The sequence below is a fragment of the Tripterygium wilfordii genome, chromosome 13 (genome assembly GCF_013401445.1).
Source record: "Tripterygium wilfordii isolate XIE 37 chromosome 13, ASM1340144v1, whole genome shotgun sequence".
NCBI lineage: Eukaryota > Viridiplantae > Streptophyta > Magnoliopsida > Celastrales > Celastraceae > Tripterygium > Tripterygium wilfordii.
The window spans coordinates 11989037-12011545 of NC_052244.1; the positions used below are offsets into that span (position 1 = coordinate 11989037).

At 36.7% G+C, this 22509-nt stretch overlaps 3 protein-coding genes and 1 pseudogene across 4 annotated transcripts; 2 read left to right on the plus strand and 2 right to left on the minus strand.

Annotated features, from left to right (window-relative positions):
• The first annotated feature begins 183 nt into the window (after nt 1-183).
• Nucleotides 184-4751, plus strand: LOC120011858 (pentatricopeptide repeat-containing protein At5g65570-like). Of its 2 annotated transcripts, XM_038863000.1 has the most exons (3): nt 184-2727; nt 3235-3333; nt 4615-4742. In XM_038863000.1, the coding sequence occupies exon 1, from the start codon at nt 327-329 to the stop codon at nt 2559-2561; it is 2235 nt and encodes a 744-aa protein (XP_038718928.1). In that variant the 5' UTR covers nt 184-326; the 3' UTR covers nt 2562-2727; nt 3235-3333; nt 4615-4742. The 2 variants fall into 2 exon arrangements, with proteins under 2 accessions (XP_038718928.1, XP_038718929.1); XM_038863001.1 differs by lacking the exon at nt 3235-3333 and having other exon boundaries at nt 4615-4751.
• LOC120011859 (probable 1-deoxy-D-xylulose-5-phosphate synthase 2, chloroplastic) lies at nt 3730-7022 on the minus strand. Its single transcript, XM_038863002.1, has 9 exons — nt 6633-7022; nt 6345-6509; nt 6106-6256; nt 5699-5970; nt 5328-5601; nt 4945-5252; nt 4589-4870; nt 4220-4504; nt 3730-4126 (listed from the first exon to the last, which is right to left on the minus strand). The coding sequence occupies exons 1-9, from the start codon at nt 6825-6827 to the stop codon at nt 3974-3976; spliced, it is 2085 nt and encodes a 694-aa protein (XP_038718930.1). The 5' UTR covers nt 6828-7022; the 3' UTR covers nt 3730-3973.
• Nucleotides 7023-16689: 9667 nt separating this feature from the next.
• On the minus strand, nt 16690-19920 carry LOC120012308 (annotated as a pseudogene).
• On the plus strand, nt 19811-22151 carry LOC120012311. Its single transcript, XM_038863670.1, has 2 exons — nt 19811-19962; nt 21491-22151. The coding sequence occupies exon 2, from the start codon at nt 21546-21548 to the stop codon at nt 21966-21968; it is 423 nt and encodes a 140-aa protein (XP_038719598.1). The 5' UTR covers nt 19811-19962; nt 21491-21545; the 3' UTR covers nt 21969-22151.
• Nucleotides 22152-22509: the final 358 nt, after the last annotated feature.

The following is a 22509-nucleotide window of genomic DNA, read 5'->3' on the forward strand; positions in this document are numbered from 1 at the left end:
CAAAGTAATTTTTTTTTTATTTTTATCAAGCACACCAACACAGATTGCACATCACACCATCATAGACCAAAAAAATGATCTGGTGGATCATGACCACTATGCAATCAGCATTGGATGTAATGTGGCGTAGATAAAATCTAGCAGGGTAATGTGGCAGAACTCCCAAATGGTTGGATGCAAATTGCAAACAATGCTAGAATCAACTTTTCTTTCTTCAACCTAGATTTCATTGTTTGGGCCTGGGCTTTTTGGGTAGTACCATATGGGCGTACCACAATAACAGCCCATAGTCAATCCTTGAACAATCGAAGCATTTTGATTTTTGAATGGTGGCGCCATGCGAAACAGAGTGGCTGCTGAGTTACTGTCCGAAGAAGGAAATGCATAACAAATCTCAAAGACGAGCCATTGGCTTCTTCGCCAAGATTGGTCGTTTGATCGCAACTCCAGAAATCACTGAAATAAGCTCATACCAGCTGCGCTATTATAGGCTAGTTACTTGCGTTGCTAATGGCGTTACAACTGCTTTTCAACTTTACTCTCCTCTTATCCGACGATACACGGAGAGAAAGTCTACATTCCATATCAAAGCAATCCAAAACCATATGATCACATCCGGGGTTCCGCTTCTGATACTGGGGGACAAGCTCATTGATGCTTACCTTAAGTGTGGTGATATTTTGGACGCTCGTAAACTGTTCGATGGATTGCCTAAGAAACACATTGTTATTTGGAATGCCATGATTGCTTCTTATATTACTCATAGGAAGGCGAAAGAAGCTATTGGGATTTATGAGAGGATGCTTTTGGATGGAGTTTTTCCTGACGAGTACACATTCTCGAGCATTTTCAAGGCATTTTCTGATCCATGTCTTGTACGTGAGGGCGGCCGGAGAGCTCATGGGTTATCTGTGGTTCTGGGTTTGGAGGTTTCTAATGTGTTTGTTGGTAGCGCTCTTGTTGATATGTATGCTAAGTATGGTAAAATGAGGGATGCACGGTTGGTGGCTGACAGAGTAGTGGAGAAAGATGTGGTTCTGATGACAGCATTAATAGTTGGGTACTCACAACTAGGTGAAGATATTAAAGCTCTAGAGGCTTTTTGTGAAATGATTGATGATGGGATTATGGCCAACGAGTATACTTTTGCAAGCATTTTGATCACTTGTGGAAATTCAGGGGATTTAAATAATGGCAAGTCCATTCATGGTCTCATTGTCAGATTAGGTTTTGAGTCTGCTGTAGCTCCGCAGACTTCACTCCTTACCATGTATTCTAGATGTGGCTTGATTGATGATTGTTTAAGGACTTTTAAGCTACTTGCTAACCCAAACCAGGTAACTTGGACATCTCTCATAACAAGCCTTGTGCAAAATGGCAGAGAAGAGATGGCTCTGACGAAGTTTAGAAAAATGATACGTGAAGCAATTTCTCCAAATTCTTTTACACTGTCTAGTGTTCTGCGGGCATGTTCAAGCCTCGCGATGCTTGAAGAAGGAAAACAAGTTCATGCCTTTGTCACGAAATATGGGTTGGATACAAACAAATATGCAGGAGCTGCAATTATTGACTTGTATGGGAAGTGTGGAAGCACGGATATGGCTAGATTGGCTTTTGATGCTCTAATTGAATTTGATGTTGTATCTGTGAACTCCATGATCTATAGTTATGCCCAAAATGGCTTTGGACACGAAGCACTTCAACTCTTTGACAAAATGAAAGATTTGGGAATTCGGCCAAACAATGTATCAATTTTGAGTGTTCTCTTAGCATGCACCAATGCTGGATTGGTTGAAGAAGGTTGCCAAATTTTTGCCTCCATAAAAAAGGATTCCAACGTTGAATTAACTAAAGAGCACTATGCTTGCATGGTTGATTTGCTGGGGCGTTCTGGGAGACTTGAAGAGGCCGAAATATTAATAAACCAGGTAAGAGATCCAGATGTGGTTTTATGGAGGACTTTGCTCAGTGTATGTAGAATCCACGGAAAGGTAGAGATGGCAGAGAAAGCTGTGGAGAAAGTGCTTCAGGTTGCACCTGAAGATGATGGGACTCATGTTTTGTTGTCAAACCTTTACGCCTCAACTGGTAAATGGAGCCAGTTTGTTAAGATGAAAAGCACAATGAGGGAGATGAGGTTGAAGAAGAGTCCTGCAATGAGTTGGGTTGATGTTGGCAGGGAGGTTCATACTTTCATGGCTGGAGATTTCTCCCATCCAAGATCAAGGGAGATTTTAGTAACTCTAGAGGAGTTGGTTGAGAAGGTAAAGATTTTGGGTTATATCCCTGACACAAGGTTTGTGTTGCGGGACATGGATGAGGAGAAAAAAGAGAGCTCTCTTTATTATCATAGTGAGAAGCTAGCCATAGCTTTTGCTATATGGAAAACTACTGACCAGATTACTAAGATCAGGATCTTTAAGAACCTGCGAGTTTGTGGGGATTGTCACAATTGGATAAAATTTGTGTCTAAAGTGGTTGGTAGAGAAATAATTGCAAGAGATGCAAAGAGATTCCATCATTTTAAAGGCGGGCTATGTTCCTGTGGAGATTATTGGTGATCTATTTGTGTTGTGTACAGTTCAACCTCTGGTCCGCGAGCACAACTATCTCTATACTTCAGTTTCAAGAATACGCATAGATTAAGGCACTAGATGAGCTGCCTGTTCTTCAGTTAGCGCAACTTGTCAGTTGATCAGATTGGTCTAGCTTGTGCACCCGACGAAGGTGAGGACCCGAATCTCAAAGCTATTTTGATAGGTAAAAAATGTAAACGACACCCGTGCAAAATGCTACTGCAGTGGATGGGGTCGGGGACAAGTCAGAACGCAGACCTTATCCCCACATAATATGTGGAGAGACTGTTTCCAGTAATTAAGCTTGTGAGCTCAACTCTATTTTGATAATAGATTGAATTGTTAATTAATCAACACCTGCATACAAAAGTTACAAGGGAAATATTGAAAATTAGTGCTCTTAATAGCCATATATTTGTTATTCCGAACTGGAACATAAAAAAATTACAGGAACAAAGTATGCATAATGCAATGCATCAAGTAGTGTTATTTTGCTATAGGTAAAACGAAGGGAAAATCTTCATTTCGTGATTTTTAATATTTTTTTTATTTTATTGTCCATGACATAATGATATAGATTATAGAGATGTGAATAAATCTTTGTTTTGAGTCCATTCATATGATGGATTCACACTAATTATCATTTGGATTCATGCAGCTGAACCCAACATTGATTAGGATGAAGGTTTTGACACTGATGAGATGCCTTCATTTAAATAACAAAATGTAGAAATTTTGCACAGCAAAAGCAAGAAAGGTAATGGACTTATAACATTAGTAAGACCTGCCGAGGTTTTTTTATTATTATTTTTTCCAATTTTTTATTATAATTATGTATCATTAGTATGAGAGGGGACTCGGACTTGGGTCCTAAGAAGTAGATCACCAATAGGCCAAGAACTCCTTGGTTAAGACTTGCCAGGGTAAGAGCTTGTCTTTAATTGAAGATTAGTTGTCTAGATTGTCATTATGCTTGTATGTCCCTCGTTGGGTTCTGTGTGTGCAGATCCATTAGTTTTAGTTGTGATAAAGGACCAGGTAGTTCTTTTACTCCCAGTTGTCTCCTTTGGAGTAGAATGGTGTGCTTGGACATGTTCCGGCATCCAGAACTTCAAATAAACATAAAAATGGAAAAGCAGGGTCCATTACTGAATTCTAAAGGAAAATTTTTGCTTCATTTATTTTTCAATTTCATAGCATATATGGTGCTACAGCTTGATATGTACAGATACAATGAATTGTAACTAAACCGCTCCTTTGTTTTATGGGGGACCTTAGCTACCTGAGGTCCTTCAACCTTACAATGTCAAACCCCAAAGTCGGGTCGACACCATGGTTTCTCAGATCCACGAAGCTGAGATCAAACTAGCCCAAGATGCTCATTAGAGCCTTTCTCCTTAGGTGTGCTTAAACTGCAAAGCTTCTTGTGTCCTCCCCAAGAGAGATAGGACTGTTGCAGAGATATGCCTAGAGGAGAGCCCTGCTTCTTCAATCTGATCCTGGTGTGATCCATGATCAAGATATCTATCCGGAAGGACCATTGACCTCAACTGCATAAAAAGTTCCACGATGAATTAGAACCTGAATAACCGTTGTAGCATGCGTAAGGGAATAGCAAGGGAAACTCGTGGGAGGGAAGTTACCTGAAGGGGTCCGTCTAGAATACCACTTAAGCTTAGGAAATGGCTTACATGAGAGCCAAAACCTCCAATAGAACCCTCTTCCACAGTAATTAGGATTTCATGCTCATTGGCCAATTGCCTAACGAGATCTGTATCCAAAGGCCTGCAAAATCGTGCATCGGCTAGTGTGACAAGAATGTCTCTCGATCTGAGCATGTTTGCAGCTTCTAAACATTGTTGAACTATAGAGCCATATCCCAGAATTGCAACCCGATCACCTTCCATAAGTATTCTTCCTTTCCCAATCTTTTCAATTATAAAGAGCCAAAAGTTAGAATTAATCGTCTTTTATTATACTTATCTTTAAAGTTGAAGTGTTGCTTATGCTACCTCAAGTGGGATTCCTTTATTATTAGGAGGAAGCACTGCCCCAACTCCATTGCCTCTTGGGAATCTGAAGCAGCTGGGCCTGTCATCAATGGCTGCTGCTGTGGCGACCATGTGCATCAGCTCTGCTTCATCAGATGGCCCCATGACTACCATGTTAGGTAAGCAAGCCATGTATGCAATATCAAATGCTCCACAATGAGTCGGTCCATCTGCACCAACCAAACCAGCTCGATCCATGGCAAAGCGGACAGGTAACTTTTGAAGATCAACGTCATGTATTACCTTCACATTCAGTAGAAGTTATTAGTGTGAAGTTTGCAGTGAAGCGTGTCAGAAATGCTTTATTTTTCTATTACCTGGTCATATCCTCGTTGCAGGAATGTTGAATAGATGGCACAAAATGGCTTAAGACCCTCTGCCGCTATACCAGCAGCAAAAGTAACTGCATGTTGCTCAGCAATCCCCACATCAAAGCAGCGTTCTGGAAATTTTTTCTGGAAATAATTGAGGCCAGTGCCACCACCCATTGCCGCATGGATGGCTATGATCTTATCATCTATCTCAGCTTCTTTGATTAGAGATTCCGCAAAGTACTGCGTATAGGAAAGCGTAGGGGATTTGGGCTTGAATTGCTTTCCTGTTTTAGGGTCAAACTTCACAACTCCTGAAAACATGAAAGAAGATAGATCATTTTAAGTATATATGCCACATGCATAGGAAAATAAGGTTTCTATCTCACCATGCATTTTGTCAGCTGCTGCCTCTGCTGGGGAATAGCCCTTTCCTTTCTCCGTCACGATGTGGATCAGAACTGGGCCAGGTGCAGGCATTGCTCTCACCTTTTGGAATATGGATACTAGATTATCTATATTGTGCCCATCCACAGGACCAATGTAATATAGACCTAGCTCCTCAAATAAAGTAGACCCAGAAGCACTAATCATTCCCCTTGCATACTCATCAAATTTAGCTGCTACTTCATGCGCTTGATCACCAATTTGCTTTGTGATGTTCTTCCACAGGTAAAACACAAGTTAGATTCTTGATTATATAGTGAGAACTCAAAGATTCTCCACTGAAAAAGTAGGATAAGAAAGCTTAGAGATCTACTTTTGCAGCTTCACGGAGTTTGCGGAACTTGGTGCTTGCTTGGATCTTGCTCAAGGTGCTGCTTAGAGCACCTACTGGAGTTGCAGGGCCATCCAAAGTAGCAGTTGGTAGAGATACCTGCTTATTGTCATTGAGTATGACAATAAGGTTAGAATCGAGGAACCCAGCGTTGTTCATGGCCTCATATGCTTGTCCAGCAGTCATGGCTCCATCTCCAATCACAGAAATGACATTGTTGTTCTTCCCCAGTAGATCTCTTGCAACTGCCATGCCTGTAAGTTTTCCCCAAAATTATGTCGCTTTTAGCATAACTACTTTTCCCTACTGTACTTCCTATATGCCTTTTGTTTTAAAGATAACACCATCAGATTAATGAAGGAAAAAGTTTCTGTCGCAAAAGAAAATACCAAGACCAGCAGAGATGCTAGTAGAACTATGTCCAGCACCAAAAGCATCATAAATACTCTCATCCCTCTTAGGAAACCCAGCAAGCCCTGAAGTTTTCCTAATGGTGTGCATCTTAGACCTTCTTCCTGTAAGGATCTTGTGTGGGTATGCCTGCAAAGTTCATTGAAGGTTACTCTTATTGACATTTCAACAAGCCATTTTATTTTCCACCTCCATTAGAAATATGAATATAACCCACCTGATGCCCAACGTCCCATATGATTTTGTCTTCAGGGGTATTAAACACATGATGCAGAGCCACTGTCAGTTCCACTACTCCTAAGCTTGCACTAAGATGCCCTCCTGTCTTCGATACCGTATACACAACATCTGCTCTAAGCTCTGCTGCTAGTTGTTCAAGGTCCTAAAGATAAATATTTTCATGTCAAAAAATTGCATAGATCAGTCCCAGAAATGTGACTGTTCTAGTACTCTGTTTTGAGGTCGCAACAGAACAGCTTAACCACTATGGAGTCTGGTGCCTTACCGGTATGGAGAGATTCTTCATATGTGCAGGGAAATTGATTGTGTCCAACAATGGAGTGGCTGGTTTTTCTCCTGAGTAGTCAATTTTCCATCCATCCTCATCTTTGCGTATCATCATCCTCCCTTTCTCACCATCTGAGCTAATATTGGTAGAGGCTCTAACAGAGAACTGTAAACGCAACATCATCATCATCATCCAGCATTGAACCAATGATCATGGAAGGAAACCCACATCAAAAAAACCAAAACCCAGAATCTAAATCAACCCAAAATGAAAAAAAAAAAAGAAAAGAAAGAGAGAGAGAGAGAGAAATCAAAACTGGGAGAATAAAGACATGTCCTTTGAATTGATTCACCCATTGAAATTAACCTTTTTTCTGTCTTCAGGGATTGACTTTCTGATTTGCAGGAATGGAGACAGAGATTGGCCTGTTCTCAAGAAACACCCAGTAGTCGCCATGGCTTATCAAATCTAGTGACAGAGAAAGAAAGAAAGAGAGAGAAGAGGAGGTGGTGAGGGACAATAGAAGCGGCGAAGAGCCAACTTTATAGTAATAGCCCGGCATGTACATCGAGTGTCCGCGTGTGACTCATTATTTCGCGTTTAAACTCAATTTCTCGATTTGGGATCCCTCCCAATTCCTCATTTTTACCATATAATGTATTTTTTTTAAAAAAATAAATGCTTAATTTTGCTGTGCAAGCTATTATTATTTTAACTCATTAAGTATTACCAAAAAAAATATGAGGTGTACCAATTACCTATGGCATGGCAGGGTTTTGAACTTCAAATCAAACCTCCTTCCCATCCAAGCTTATTCCCAAAAAGGTATTGGACAAAAAAAAAAAGGAAATACATTGAGGGAGCATATACATACATACATACATATATGAATTCTCACTAATTTTACTCACTCGAAAACATATATATATATATATATATATATATGTTTGACCAAAAAAAGGTTGAACTTTGTTTACCATATTTGCATGTATTAAAGTAGCGTCCCATATCTGGTTTGATAAAAAATTATAAAATTGACATTAGGCTTTTGAATATCAGATGCTAATCCTTCAAGCTAAGGAATCTAGAGCTCCATATCCGTACAAAAAAATCCCAGACAATTAGTCTGCACTAATTATATACTTTTTTTTTTGATAAACTAATTATATACTTATATACCCACCATTACATGCATATAAATATAAATATATATATATAGCATGTAATGGTGGGTATATAAGTATATAATTAGTGTGTATATATATATATAGTATATAATGGTGGGTATATAATTAGTTTATCAAAAAAAAAGGATATAAGTATACAATTATTATTTTCAATTAATATTGATGCGCATGTTAGAATATATATATATTTATATATATATATATATATGTTTGACCAAAAAAAGGTTGAACTTTGTTTACCATATTTGCATGTATTGAAGTAGCGTCCCATATCTGGTTTGATAAAAAATTATAAAACTGACATTAGGCTTTTGAATATCAGATGCTAATCCTTCAAGCTAAGGAATCTAGAGCTCCATATCCGTACAAAAAAATCCCAGACAATTAGTCCGCACTAATTATATACTTATATACCCACCATTACATGCATATAAATATAAATACAAATATATATATAGCATGTAATGGAGGGTATATAAGTATATAATTAGTATATATATATATATATATTACATGCATATAAATATAAATACAAATATATATATAGCATGTAATGGAGGGTATATAAGTATATATATATATATAGTATATAATGGTGGGTATGTAAGTATATAATTAGTTTATCAAAAAAAAGTATATAATTAGTGCAGACTAATTGTCTGTGATTTTTTGTACGGATATGGAGCTCTAGATTCCTTAGCTTGAAGGATATATAGATAGCTAAACTTGTGTGGGTGCTGTGTAACAAATGAAACAGCAATGACCAAAGCAATAGTTTACATACAACTTTTGAGAGTATTTTATTATACATCAATTGTGTTTATATGCTTGAAGAAACTATATATATATAATATACTACTGCTTTCAGGAAATTAAGTATTAATTATATATGTTAGAGTCCCACATCGAAATGATGTGAGGATATAATATGCTTTATAAGGACAGAATCCTCACTCTATTAATAAGGCATTTTCGTAAGGTTTAGTGAATTGAGCTTAGCTCACTTGTTGAGCATAAGAGGAATAAAGTCGTGTGAGTACGATGTATCTGTAGTGAACTGATAAACTCAAAACAGACGATACTGTGGGTTGGGAATTTACAACAATATAAAACAACTTACATTTAAATAGTTTACAATATTACAATAATGAGTTGTTTTGTAATTTTGGGCATCTCCCAAATGATATATAATTCTCTCCACTGACGTGGGAGGCTTGATTGGACACCATAACAACCAAAGTGGCCTAACTTACCAAAAAAAAACTAATAAGAGGTAGGATCAATAAACATGCCTGCATTAATATGTCCTGCTCAGATGAAATCTCCATTGCCTTGTCTTGTTCACACACTCATATGAATTGCTTCTTCATAATTCTCATGATATGTTGATGATCAATTTACATAGGGAAATGATAAATCATATACGGAAATGATAATGTGTGCCCCTACCGCACTAGATAAGGATAAAAAAATGTGCATTGGAATATGAAAAAATATACATGTTTTAAATTTAAAAAACTAGGTGATGAAGTGTTTATCACATATGTCATATTGTAGTTTGCTGTAGTGAATCAGCCTTAACATGTGTATTTAGGGCACACGTTATCAATACCCATTTATATGCATAAATGTGTATGGATGTGTATTCATTATCAATGGCACACCCCAACAACATCTCAGATGGATTCAATTGAAAGAAAACAAATCTATAAATTTGGCTCCACTCACCCAATAATTTCCGTCAATTATTGATGTTCTTCCCTTCTGAGCATAACTTTTTTAGAAAAAAAGAAGAAGATGTGGTGCATGTTTGGTGTCAAGACTGAAAATTGATATCAGTTTAGCATAACTTAGGTCAACGGAGTGGTTTATAAGTAAAGTCTAGTTTAGCTTACATTATAGACATATTTTCTAGGTCTAAGTGTCGATGGCGATGACACATGAAAAACAAATACATACGGACTCATGGCCTAGAGTGGACAATATCTTTAATGTTTGGACTAAGAATTTCAACATTTGACAAATTATTTTTGTCCGATATGTAAAAAATTATAAAATATTAGCATGTTGAAGTTAAACTTAAATTCCCCAGTTTAAACTGAAATGTTAGTCAGCAAGACTGCAAGTAAAATTCATATCATCCACACAATAACCAAGTAATTGTTTTATGATTTAATAATTATTTCGAAAGGAATATTAGAAACAACAGTGTCTTAGAGCATTCGGATTGGTATTTCTTAATAGATTCTCTATTTTATCTATAAAATACCACTTTTTGGCAGTTTACAAATTCTCTATTCAACAACTACTGCATTAGTATCTCTACTCTAAATCTCGACACTATTAAAATATCAGTTTCTTCTTATTTTATTATTCCTCATGTATATTATATGATTTCAAGTAAGAATTAAAATGTTTTTGAAATATATTTTAGTTTATATTAGTAAAAAATAATTAATAATAAATTTAAAATATTTACTAATTATAATAAAATAAAAACAAATATTCTCGACGGTTATATTTTAAAAACAAAGATTCTTAACAGTTATATTTGAAAAGTAAATATTCCCAACGACTATATTTGAAAAGCAAATATTCCAAACGGCTATATTTGAAAAGTAAAGATTCTTAAGGCTATATTTTTAAATTTATAAATAGAGGCAACCTCATTTTGTTGAAGATAAACGAGACGTTCATATGTTCAACCTGACATTGCAGACATGTATGATCAGGCTGACGATAGTCCTCCTACGCCAGTGCTAGAGCACTTACGAACTCAGAAGTTTCGAGACTTTATTGACCAGTACATTCGCCTCCAAGACAGAGAAATACATACCCAACTTCAAGCTGACCTTTTGAAGCATTTGTGGAACATTCATAACAATGCTTAGTAATATTTTTGTTCAATATATTTATTTTCTCATAATGTTGTTGTTCGAATAGCTCTTCCGTGTGTATTAGCTTCTAATTTATATTTGTTATTAATATGTGTAATTTCTTATAGTTTAATAATTTTTTATTTTAAATTTAATAAAATAATATGTTATTAATGTACTATCTCTTAATGCTTGAATATTTTAATATTTTAATGAAGAATGAATATTTTCATGAAATGATTTTCGAATAAAAAATTATTACCTAAAAAATGATTTCGGCAAATTCTATGTCAAGACCGAGACAATAAAATAATATTTTTTTTATCTTTCCGAGTCAATAGAAGTGCGCCAAAGTTATTGACGAGAGCCCAACGTCTGAATTATATGTATTCCGAAGAGATATCAATACATATGGGATTTGATGAAAATCTCTGTACGGGTCTCTCGCTATTATACCAATCGATGGTGTTTTAAAAACCATGCTTAATAAGCCAACAAGCTGCTTCAATCTAGCTAGGCCAAACAATGTCTTACCAGGAAAAGAAAAGTCGGTACAAAATACAAATATTAGGTAGTTGGAATCTCTTTTGTTTTGAAAGATGTGATTATTACCAACTTTCCTGGTAGCCAGCAAAATTTATATAGTGATAATTGTGAATATTTACGTCATAAATATATGGCATCTTTCAAGTCACTTGGAATTCCAGATTCATCACTCAAGTAGACAAACTCCAAACCTAAGTTTTTTTTATTTTTTATTTTTTATTTATCGGACATCCTTATCAACTGTATTATCGAATCAAATGTGGACTTTTCCCCAATTGAAAGCTACGTTACCAATAATTTATTTTTAAATAATTACATTATTATAATATATATAGTCAATATACATATGGTTGAGATCATTAAAAAGTCTTGAATGCATGGTATGATAAAATCTAAAATCATTGGTATTTGTGCATGTGTGAGACTTTGATTTGCACCCAATTTACATCAATATATGTATGCATGGTGTACCCTATAAAGGACCCTCCAAAATGTGTTGGGTCTAAGAGTAACTCCAATGCTAAAAAATATATCAAGTACTTTAAAACCATTCTCTCTCATCTCATCTCATCTCTCCTATGTGGTATAATTTAATTGGATGAGTGAGTCCCATAATATACACTATTCATCAACACTTCATACTTTCTAATACTTCATACTCATTTTCTCTATTTTCTCTATCTTACATTTTATCACCTCTCTCTTTCTTTTCATCACCTCTCTCTTTCTTTTCATCATCTCTCTTCACTATTCATCAACTATATAAATACTCCATATTTCAAGTGTCATTTCCCACAACAACCTATAAAACAAGTATCATTATCAAGAGAGTGTGTTTTCAAGTGTTCATTTTCATCCATTGTAGAGCTCTAGCACTTTAAATTTTCCATAAAATTCACTTTCAATACTTGAAAAATAGGTTTCAAGTGTCCCATTGGACATGCTCTAAATTGCAATGTTATTGATTTTTAAATTTTATGTCTTGGTTTTAATTTGTGAAAAAATTTGAGGTCCTTGAAAATTGGGGGCCCGTGCGGCCGCCACGTCGCCACACCAAAGGGCCGCTCAGCCGTGTGTGATGTGTAGCATGTGTTTGTATATAGCTAACTTACGTGCCCAGCTAGGAGTGCGTCTGTCTGGTCCCATAATTCTCTTTGGGCAGCACAACCACCAAAGTTGCCTAAACATGCCGGCATGGATATGTCTTATCGACATTGAGAAGAGATAGGATATGTCTGACTCTGTCCCATCCACATGAATCTCCCAATGTCTTGTTCACACACTCATATGCATTGCTTCTTCATCATTCTCGTGACATTTTGATTCAATTATATATTCATGATTACACCCAACATCGATCAACTCAGAGGGATTCAATTGAAAAACACAAATCTATAAAGTTGGCTCCACTCACCCAATAATTTCACTCAATTATTGTTTTTCCCCACATATGAGCATAACTTTTCTAGAAAAAAGAAGAAGAAGAAGAAGAAAAGAAGATATAGGGATGTTTGGCAAATTATAAAATATTAACAAGTAAAATTCATATAATCCACACAATAACGGGAGTAATTATTTTATGATTTAATAATTATTTCAAAGGAATATTAGAATTAGTTGGAAGCTTGTTGTTCTCGTAGTCTTGCTACCAACCGTGACTCTATGCTGGCAACATCCTTCCATAGGAGTGGTCAAAATAAATATTGATGGGTCATGGCGCATTGGTGAGTTCTGGGCAGAGAGGTTGGTGCTATTATTTATGATCATTTAGGTCATGTTGATTCGTTGGGTTATATGCGAGCTCATTCCTCGGGGGATCGGTGACTATCGAAGTTTAAACTTTTTCGTTTTGGAGTTCAACTTGTAGTTAATCATAATTTTACCCCCTATAAGTCGGAAAGGGGATACCATTGAGATTGTGTCGGTACTTTAACGAGGAGACTCATCTTTATGTTCTACAACTTTATCTTGGATGATATTCCGGCAAAGTTATATGGAGTTAACTTCAAGTTGCGGCATGTTCGTAGAGAATGTAACAAAGTCGCGGATGCTTTATCATCGTTGGGTCGTATATTTGAGTTGATATCAGTGTGTGTCTATAGGCAGTTTCTCCCTCAGCTTATTTTCTATATATTTCTGAGAGTTGTCCTATTAGTGTATAATTCATATTTTCCTTCAAAAAACTTGAGCATTAGTTACTCACTTTAGTGAAACAAAATTTTGAACACATTAACACAACAAGCTTCAATCTAGCTAGCCAAACAATGTATTACTAGGGAAAGAGAAGTTGGTACAAAATACAAACATTAGGTTGTTGGAATCTCTTTGTTTTGAAAGATGTGATTATTACCAACTTTCCTGGTACGTAGCCAGCAAAAATATTTCTTTAGTGATAAATTGATAATTGTGCATGTTTACGTGATAAATATATGGCATCTTTCGAATCACTTGGAGTTCAAGATTCATCACTCAAGTAGTAGACAAACTCCAAACCTTATAATTAAGTAGCTTATTGGGCATCCTTATCAACTGTATTATCGAATCAAATATGTGGAAATTTACCCAATTGAAAGCTACATCACTTATAATCTATTTTTAAATAATTTCATTACGAGTATAATCTAGTCAATACATATAGTTGGGACCATTAAAAGGTGTTGAAACAATAACACAATAAACAGATGGATATTACCTCGAAAATCTACAAATAACAACAAATCGAACCAATTTTGAGATATGACTAACTCACGAACTAGGTCGTTTTTTTTAAGACGATTTCATGGTTCTGTCTGTGAATTTTGTGCTAGCATTATACATCAACGTCATCCCCAGGATAAAACAACCCAGAACCTATGTAAGTATTCTTTACACACAAGAACACTAATAATTATTGTACTTGTTTATGTCTTTCTCAAATCGTTAATCTCATAGAGATTTCGTCCTTCTATTTATAACACTCGAAAGAGTGCGCCTCTTCAACAAAATCAGAACGACGTGACTTCTCAAATCGAAGTAATGTTCGGTTTTGATAAAAAGACGTTAAATACGTTTTACATATATATACACACACATTGATGCTTAACGTGGTTTAGAGTTTATACGTCGCGCTATGTTATAGTAGCCACTAAGAAAATTTTTTATTAAAAAATAAAAATTTATTATCTAGGGTGCAGCTAATGTCCCGTGTCTTAAATAGATTCATTGTTAAAAAAAAGCATGTGTTTTCCTTTTAATATGCAAATGTTATCATTTTTAGGGTGTGCAATAAGTAAAGCCATATGACTATATGTAATAGCCCAAAAACATGTTTCACATTGTTTAATAATAGGGAAAATTTCAGGCTGGTACTTTTATGGAGACTTTTGGACATCTAGATCCACTCAAAAAACACATGGACACATAAGTATTTATGAAAATGTCAATTACATCACTACCCGCGCTATATATCAGTTCATGTTACTATTTCAAACAATAACATGAAAGAAAAAGTCTCAAATCCAGATGATTCTGATCCGGGGATGGTTCGCTACATCACCATCACCGTTAGACTAATATTATGAAACGGCCACCGAAAAGGGAGACCCTAAGTTGGCTCGTTTTGCTCGCATAATGTTACTGTTTGAAACAATAACAGAGACATTAAAAAGTTCATCCATGTCATATAATACTAATATTTGATTGTATAATGTTACATTTTCAAAACAGTAACATTGAAACTGTATGATTTCATATCTGTACGATCTCAGATCTGAACTCAATACATCTTAGATTACGATCTCAGATCTAAGAATATGAAGACGAAGAAGAATAAAAGTAATAATAATAAGAAGAAGAATAAGAAAACGAAGGAGATGATGGGGAAGGTGCGACGGTGGAGATGGAGGCGGACAATGGCGGTGATGTAGGCGGACGGTGATAGTTGTGGAGATGGAGCCAGACGGTGGTGAAAATGGAGAGGAGGTTACTACGATATATGTATTCTTAGATCTATGCCTAATTGCCTGTTGGAGAAGATGAGCAAATATGAAATTATTAGTTTCTTAAAAGAGACACCCATGTGAAAAATAGATACTTATATAGAAAACAGATTTCCAAGTGGAACTATGTGTCCGATAGTTGTTAAAGTGATACTTATATATCATTTCCTATTAATACTATGTCATTTATGAAGTATTATCTATGCAAATTTAAGGCATGCATCTCGTCCCCAATTTGAACTAAAGTTGACAAATTATGTCCTCTCTACCTCTCCTGTTCATTATTGGCGTCTATCCCAAATCCAAAAAAATAGAAAATTTTTCATAAAGTCGACCAATATGCGCGACAATTTTGCCTTGGTTTCAATGCCTGGGGTCAGGGAAAAAAAGAAGACCAATATATGCGACAAAACTGATTACAGAGAGCAGCATTCCATTCATTTCAAATAACTAGAAATAATAATAATAATGCAGGTTTCAATGATTGTTCTTCTCAAAAAAAGAAAGAAAAAGGTTTCAATGATTGACTGACTACTCTCTTTTTTTTCCCCTTTTTTTAGTAAAATGATTGAGTAGTGATTGAATGCATGATATGATAAGACCCAAAATTATTGACATTGAAGCAGTATCATCCACTTACGAATATACAATACAACCCATATTCCTTTTCTTTTTATTATGAATAATGTGTATATACACATACACATCAACGAGCAAGTGCGTTTAAAGTCGGATAGCTAGCGCACCTCTTCAAATTGACACGCGATGGTTTTGAGGGGAGCAGATCTAAGCTCCATTGCCCTTACTTGTCAAGCATGTGTGTTTGTCTAGTGGACAAACTTGAGTGATGTTGTAAAAAAAGTGTCTATGTTTTTTGATAAACAACAATATATATAGAAACCAAAGAAAAGCAATTAAGAAAGAATCAGTAATACCTCTCTATAAAACCAATTAAGAAAGAATCATCTCACAGCTCACTCAAGCCCCTTCTAAACCAAAGCAGAGGAAAGCCAAAACTAAGCAAGCACACAAGACATCCCAACCCCAAACATTAATGAACCCACACAGTAAAAACCTCACCAAAATACCACTCAACCAGCCCGAAAATAAGAAAGCACTCTTGCAGCTTCAGAACAAGCAGCCCACACAAATGAAATCCTCACCAAAATACCTCTCAAATAGGCCCAGAACAAAGAGACACTTGTGCCGCTTCATTATCAAGCAGAAATGACCCTCACCTCACACAGATCAAACCACCTAAACAAACTATGGGCTCTCACACTTCAAACCCTCTCTAGGACTCTCAAGGACTATGTCTTACACTGGAAAGTTACACCCACTGGAATGGTAGTATTCCATACTTTCATTTACATTACCTTCACAGCTTCACTAGTGGTTGGCTAAGGGATTAGATTCTCGTCAGAGAATGAAAAGAAGGGAACAAGATTTTGGAAGAAGACTACAAAGATCTGCTAGATTCTATATTAAATTGAATCAAACCAATTGAAAAATGTGACACCTAAGCTGGAATGACAAAAACTTTAACTGCAATATTCTTTCTAGACTATGTACAAATTATGGAGTAGATTTATTACACAGATCTCTAGTTTCTAGGCTGTAAAATTCCACCAGCAACTGAAACATAGAGCGACTCAAATTTTCCAGCCATTGGAATGCTGACAAGCTCACATTTCTGCCGAGATTTCTCTGAAAGGCCAAGGCCTTCGCTACCCAGAACAAAACACAATGGCACATCAACTACTGATTCAGTAAACCCTTGAGATAAGGATGATAGCCGTCTCATTTCTCCGTCACTATCCGAATGTCCAGCAAGCATCTGCAGTTGGAATTCATTTTCGAGGGCTTCAAGATCATTCCAAGAGCCTGAAACTATACGCAGTTGAAAGGAAGCACCTTGGCTAGCACGGAGTGCTTTCTCATTGAAGGGATCGCAACAGCCAGGAAGTAGAAAGACACCACCCTGACGGAATCCCATTCAGATATTAGAGTGAATGTCGCTAGTTATAAGTTGATGAAAGATGATTCATATAGACTGACGTGCATAGGGAAACATGTTTGTAAAGGATGGTGAAATGACAACAAAGTTCAGAATATATACATTCAAGTAACTTATTATTAAACCAAAAAAAGATGAGAGTTTGCCTGTAGATTTGCAACTAAAATCCTTACCCATCTAAAGGTCACAGCTGATCGAATCAGATTTCCTACGTTACAGGGGTCCTGCATGGAACAACTCTCGTGAATTAGATAAGCATATTTCCAGAAGATTCCTGAAATCAAAAGCTTGCACCTTTGAGCTTATGTTTAACCATTCATGCAGGACAGAGTCATCAGATGAACATTGTGACCCTCTATATCAGGTATTTAAAGGAAATACTCAAAACATATTACAAATTTCAAGTGAAATGTATGTGACAGATTCATGTTTATAAGATTTGCCTAAAGTTTTATGTTTAGCAGTTGATCTACCACAACAATCCTACTCTAATAGTGGTGCTGTACATAAAATTTGCTAAATACGCATGACATAATCAGAGATGTGACAAAGTATATCCAACACTCTCTATAATATATGTTCGGACATATACATGAACTAATCATCAAGTTTAAGCAGTTGCAGCCAAAAAGTATTCATTTTTCTTCCATAAAGAAGAGTGAGTTTTGCAAAAAAATTTGAGAAATATGAGAGAAGTCCAACTACACCTGCCACAGCTAACTTATTGTCGCTCTTTATCTTTGATCAACAGCATCTACGTGAGCAGAAGATTCAAAAGGCATTTAAAAGACCTTTTTAGCAATTCTAAGATGCCATTTGTGCAAGATACCTGGCATCATCCCTCAACAAAATATGCAAAATTACAACGTGAAAAGGAGGGGAAAAAAGAACAAAAGGGAATCCAAGAATATTAGTTGGTTTCACATCCATACCTGGATTCCATCAAGTACTAAAATCCGGTGTGGGAAAGGGAACCAAGTCTTACAATCTGCACCATATTGACTAATATCTACATAGGAGAAACTGGTAGGAATTTTCATTAAGGCAATTGCTTATATAGACTCAGTTGACTGCACCCCCAGAAAGCTTCTTCATCACTGCCGAGCTCACACGCACAATATGAAAAGACATATCGTCCAGCCCTTCAGCAATCTGAGCCTTATCAAGTAGTACCAAACAATCAACTCCAACAGGACTCCCTTCTAACGTCTCCCAATACCTGCATATTTCACTTCAGACAAAATATTTGTCATTACCAATATTGCACATAGAAGTAGAACAAAGAAAAACCTGCCAATGAGAGACGACTATGAACAAGATTAAAAAGCCCTATAGCAAATAGAGAGGGAAAGGATGACTGGAGTAGCGAAACCAAGAAATCCCAGAATACAGAAGAAGGTAAAGGTTAAGCAACACGTTACTTTGCAGCAAGACCATGTTGGTTGAATTGTATTGGGTAAGTTTCAGAAAAATTGAAATAATAGGAAATCATGCCTGTGAAGACCATCTAAAGTTGGAAGCAAGATTAAATAGACTATCTGTGGAACGGGCAGCTTATTCTGATTCAAATTGTAACCCTGGTCATGTGAGTTAAACCCCCCAAATGGCAAGAATATTCCCTACTATTCACCAACACCATAGTCCATGTCCACTTGCACGCTTTTCAACAAAGATCCCAAAAAATTAATCTTACAACAAGTTTCACCAACATCTTACGTCCAAAAAATCTAATAGCTTCTGTTACCAGATAAATTCTTCTTTGAGACAAGTTGTCAACCACCACAAAGAGATTCACTTGTCAAGGCTTCATGAATGTCGTTCCTTTTCACTAGTGATTGGCTTGATCTTCCAGTCAACTATAGTCCCAGAGAAGAATTAACAGATGAGATGAAAGGACAGACTACAAGAAAATCTACATAGACTAGCATGTAAAATTTCCAGCTACTACATAAATCCAAAACATGGTCTTTGAAAGTTAACAAACAATGATAATTGATAATGCACCCCCAACCTAAACATTCAAAAGCACAAATCAAGATTAACCCAAGTTTATATTTTTTTGCTTCCTTTTTCTTCACATTTCCACAGTAAACAAACACCCAGAAGTGTAGGAACAACATATTACCTTATGGAAGTGGCACCAACAACAAGAACTGAACCGTGAGAGTGGCGATAAGAGGAGCTGTGATGGAGCTTGAGACAGTGCTTCACAAACGGGTTAGAAGTGCTAGTTATGGATTCCAAATGAGAAGGTAAACGGAAATAATATCCCACTAAATGTTCAGTATTATCAAGCCCATAACCCTGGTAAAGAGAATTCCTTTGAAATTGGGTTTGTTGTTGAGCAATTTCTAGGTTAACCTTTGGATTTGAGAGTTTGAGAAATTGGGAAGGTGGTGTTGAGACCCAGGAAGCATAGGAGCATTGCATTCTGCCTCTCTCCTCAACATGCTTGTCGCTTACAGATGATATTGGGTAGTAAACGGCACCGTTTAAGAGCACGCTAGTGATTAGTGAAGCTAAAAGGCGGTGCCGTTTTGTACATAAGCTGAAAGCGGGAGCTGAAAAGTAACTCTTCTTTTCCCTCTTCTTCATTCTTCGTCTACGACTACGCGTTATTCTGTCTTCGCGACTCCGTCTAATCCCAGCCTTGCGCTTCTTCATTCCACCAAAATCCTCCCATTGGTGACGAAATCAATCACGAGCAGATCGCTCATACACCAGGTATTCATCGTAGTCTCAATCTTGTACTCTAATTCTAAAATTTTAGGGATTTGCGGAGCAAAGTTGCCGTTCCTAATCTGGATGCCCTAGTTCACATATTAGCCAAACTTTCTTAGGGATGATTATATAAATGTCTCATAGTTGAATCTGGGTTCAAATTTCTAATTTTGGGATTTTAAAAGTTTGGTTCTTTAATTGGTGCTTGTGAGTTTGTTATTCACTGTATGATGTTCTTGAGTTTTTTAATCATCACAACATTTTAATATATTTCTTGATTCAAATTTTATTTTTGGGATTTATCGTAACGGGACTTATAAATTTGGGTTTATCTAAGGCTTGGAGCTTGAGTCTAGGTAGGTTTGTTGGAAGCCTTGAGAGATAGTGGAGCCTTGCGTAGCTAGACATTACGTTTTTTGCTACCCCCAACAAGTTCTTCCGGCCTGCCTCAGACTATAGAAAGCCTAAATCATATGCGGCGAAGTGGAAGACCTTGGGGGGCAGTGAACCGTTAGTGAGGTCAAGAGGATCTGGTATTGCTTGCTTGAAGCGCAAGGGACTGAGTCCTGTACTCCTATTTATATGCCACAAAAACCTTCACCAGGCTATAAGATGTGCTCTCACATGCATGGGAGAGAGGGTAGAGATGGCTTTGAATCAGTGCTGTTTATCCCAAAATCTTTTTATTTTGATTGAGTTCGCACAATGTGGCTTAGTGGTGCAACTAGGAGAGGCCAAAGGTTGAATTCTTGAAAATAACCTCTACGCATATTTTGTGGAAGTAAGGTGTTATATTTAATTTAGTCTCACAAGGACAACCACCTTTTTCCTTACTAATCGGCAAACTTGCTTTGCTTCCCATATCACACAATTTCTGGTTGGCAATGAGAAAGATGTGCACATCAAGGATTCATTTGGTTCTCTTCGATGGAAGTTTTGATTTTGTATCCTAATTTTGATGATCGATTCAACTTCTGATCAAAAAGATATTCATGATATATCTATGCAACAAATAATTATGCCATTGTGGATAAAGGTCATTTATATTCCGAATTAACTGATTCATAGACCTACTAGTTATTTGGCATTTGTACAAGGCTAGTTGTTACCAATTAATTTGAATTCTGCTCATGCGAACTTTTGCTCTTGTCCACTTTCATGAGTGGGAAGATCCAAATTGACCTCTTGGGTTGGGCTTAGATCACTTTGTCTTGGCTCTCTATTTGGCCGATTATTTCTCTTAAGATGCGTCTATTTGGAGGCCTTTTAGATATATGACTGGAAGCATGTCTATCCTCTTGTTGGCATTTTTTATTTGTCTTTTCGGCTTTTTTTCATCTTTTCGTCTATGGAGGCTCCAAACCTGCTTTATGTTCTATTTGGAGGCCTTTTAGATATATGACTGGAAGCATGTCTATCCTCTTGTTGGCATTTTTTATTTGTCTTTTCGGCTTTTTTTCATCTTTTCGTCTATGGAGGCTCCAAACCTGCTTTATGTGACGGATTCAACTCTCTGTTGTATGGATTCCAGGATAAAATTCAAGGTGGTCTGCCATTGATATATTGTGTAGATCATCGGGTGACTAATGCAAGATTCGAGGATGCCACAGTTAGAGTACATTTCAATTCCCAGGCCACGGAAAAGGAAAACACCAACCCAAAAACCAGCCATGTTTCTCGTACAAGTGAGTGATGTCAAAGATGTTCAACAGGCACCGTCACCTCCACTGGTAAGAGCAGAAAAGAAGTCTTCCAAGCGCAGTATGAAGAAAGAACCCTCTTCTTTGTTCCAGCAGCCAGAGAGATCAAACTCGGATACTTTGCCAGACTCATCTCCTCTTGGAAATGAATACAGAACACTAAGACTGAAGTATTTGTTAATGGAGGAACAAAACTTTGCCTTGGAGAGAGAATTGCTAGAGCTTGAAGACGAGGTTAAGACACTCGAAGATGAGAAACTCTCCCTCCTCGACCGTCTTGTTGTGTTAGAAGGCCTTGTTGATCCCTAAGAATTCAGTCCCAGGGCTGCAATTACCTTAAATCGATATCTGTACCACAGATTGGAGGACTACAATTAGTGCTTTCGTTTATTGTTGTTAGCTCTAGATTTCAACGATCACCTTCAATGTCTGATTGTGTCACCTTATACAAATGTTGAAATATTGCAATATAAGTCATTGAATTTTTGTTTAGGTCCTAGACTTCTTTCTTTTTAGACTGATTGAAATTTGTCACTTTCTTCAGTTTCATGTTACTTGCATGGGGATAAGTTTCTTAATAATTATCAACGAGAGGTGGCTTCGCTGATAATTAGTTGAGTTAGGCATGCCTGTGGTGTGCCCAAAGTTCCACCTATTTGAGGTATTTCAAAAAAGAAAAGAGTTTCCCAATAATTAGTTAATTACAGTTCGACTCGACTGCAATGGCATATTGGGCCTCTTATTGAGGCTCGGTGGGCTTGACCCAGTTTCACCCTTGCAGTTCTCATTGGGCCATACGGCCCTTACTGAACCTTTAGTTTCTTTTTCTTTGTCAACCCAAAAGGGAAAG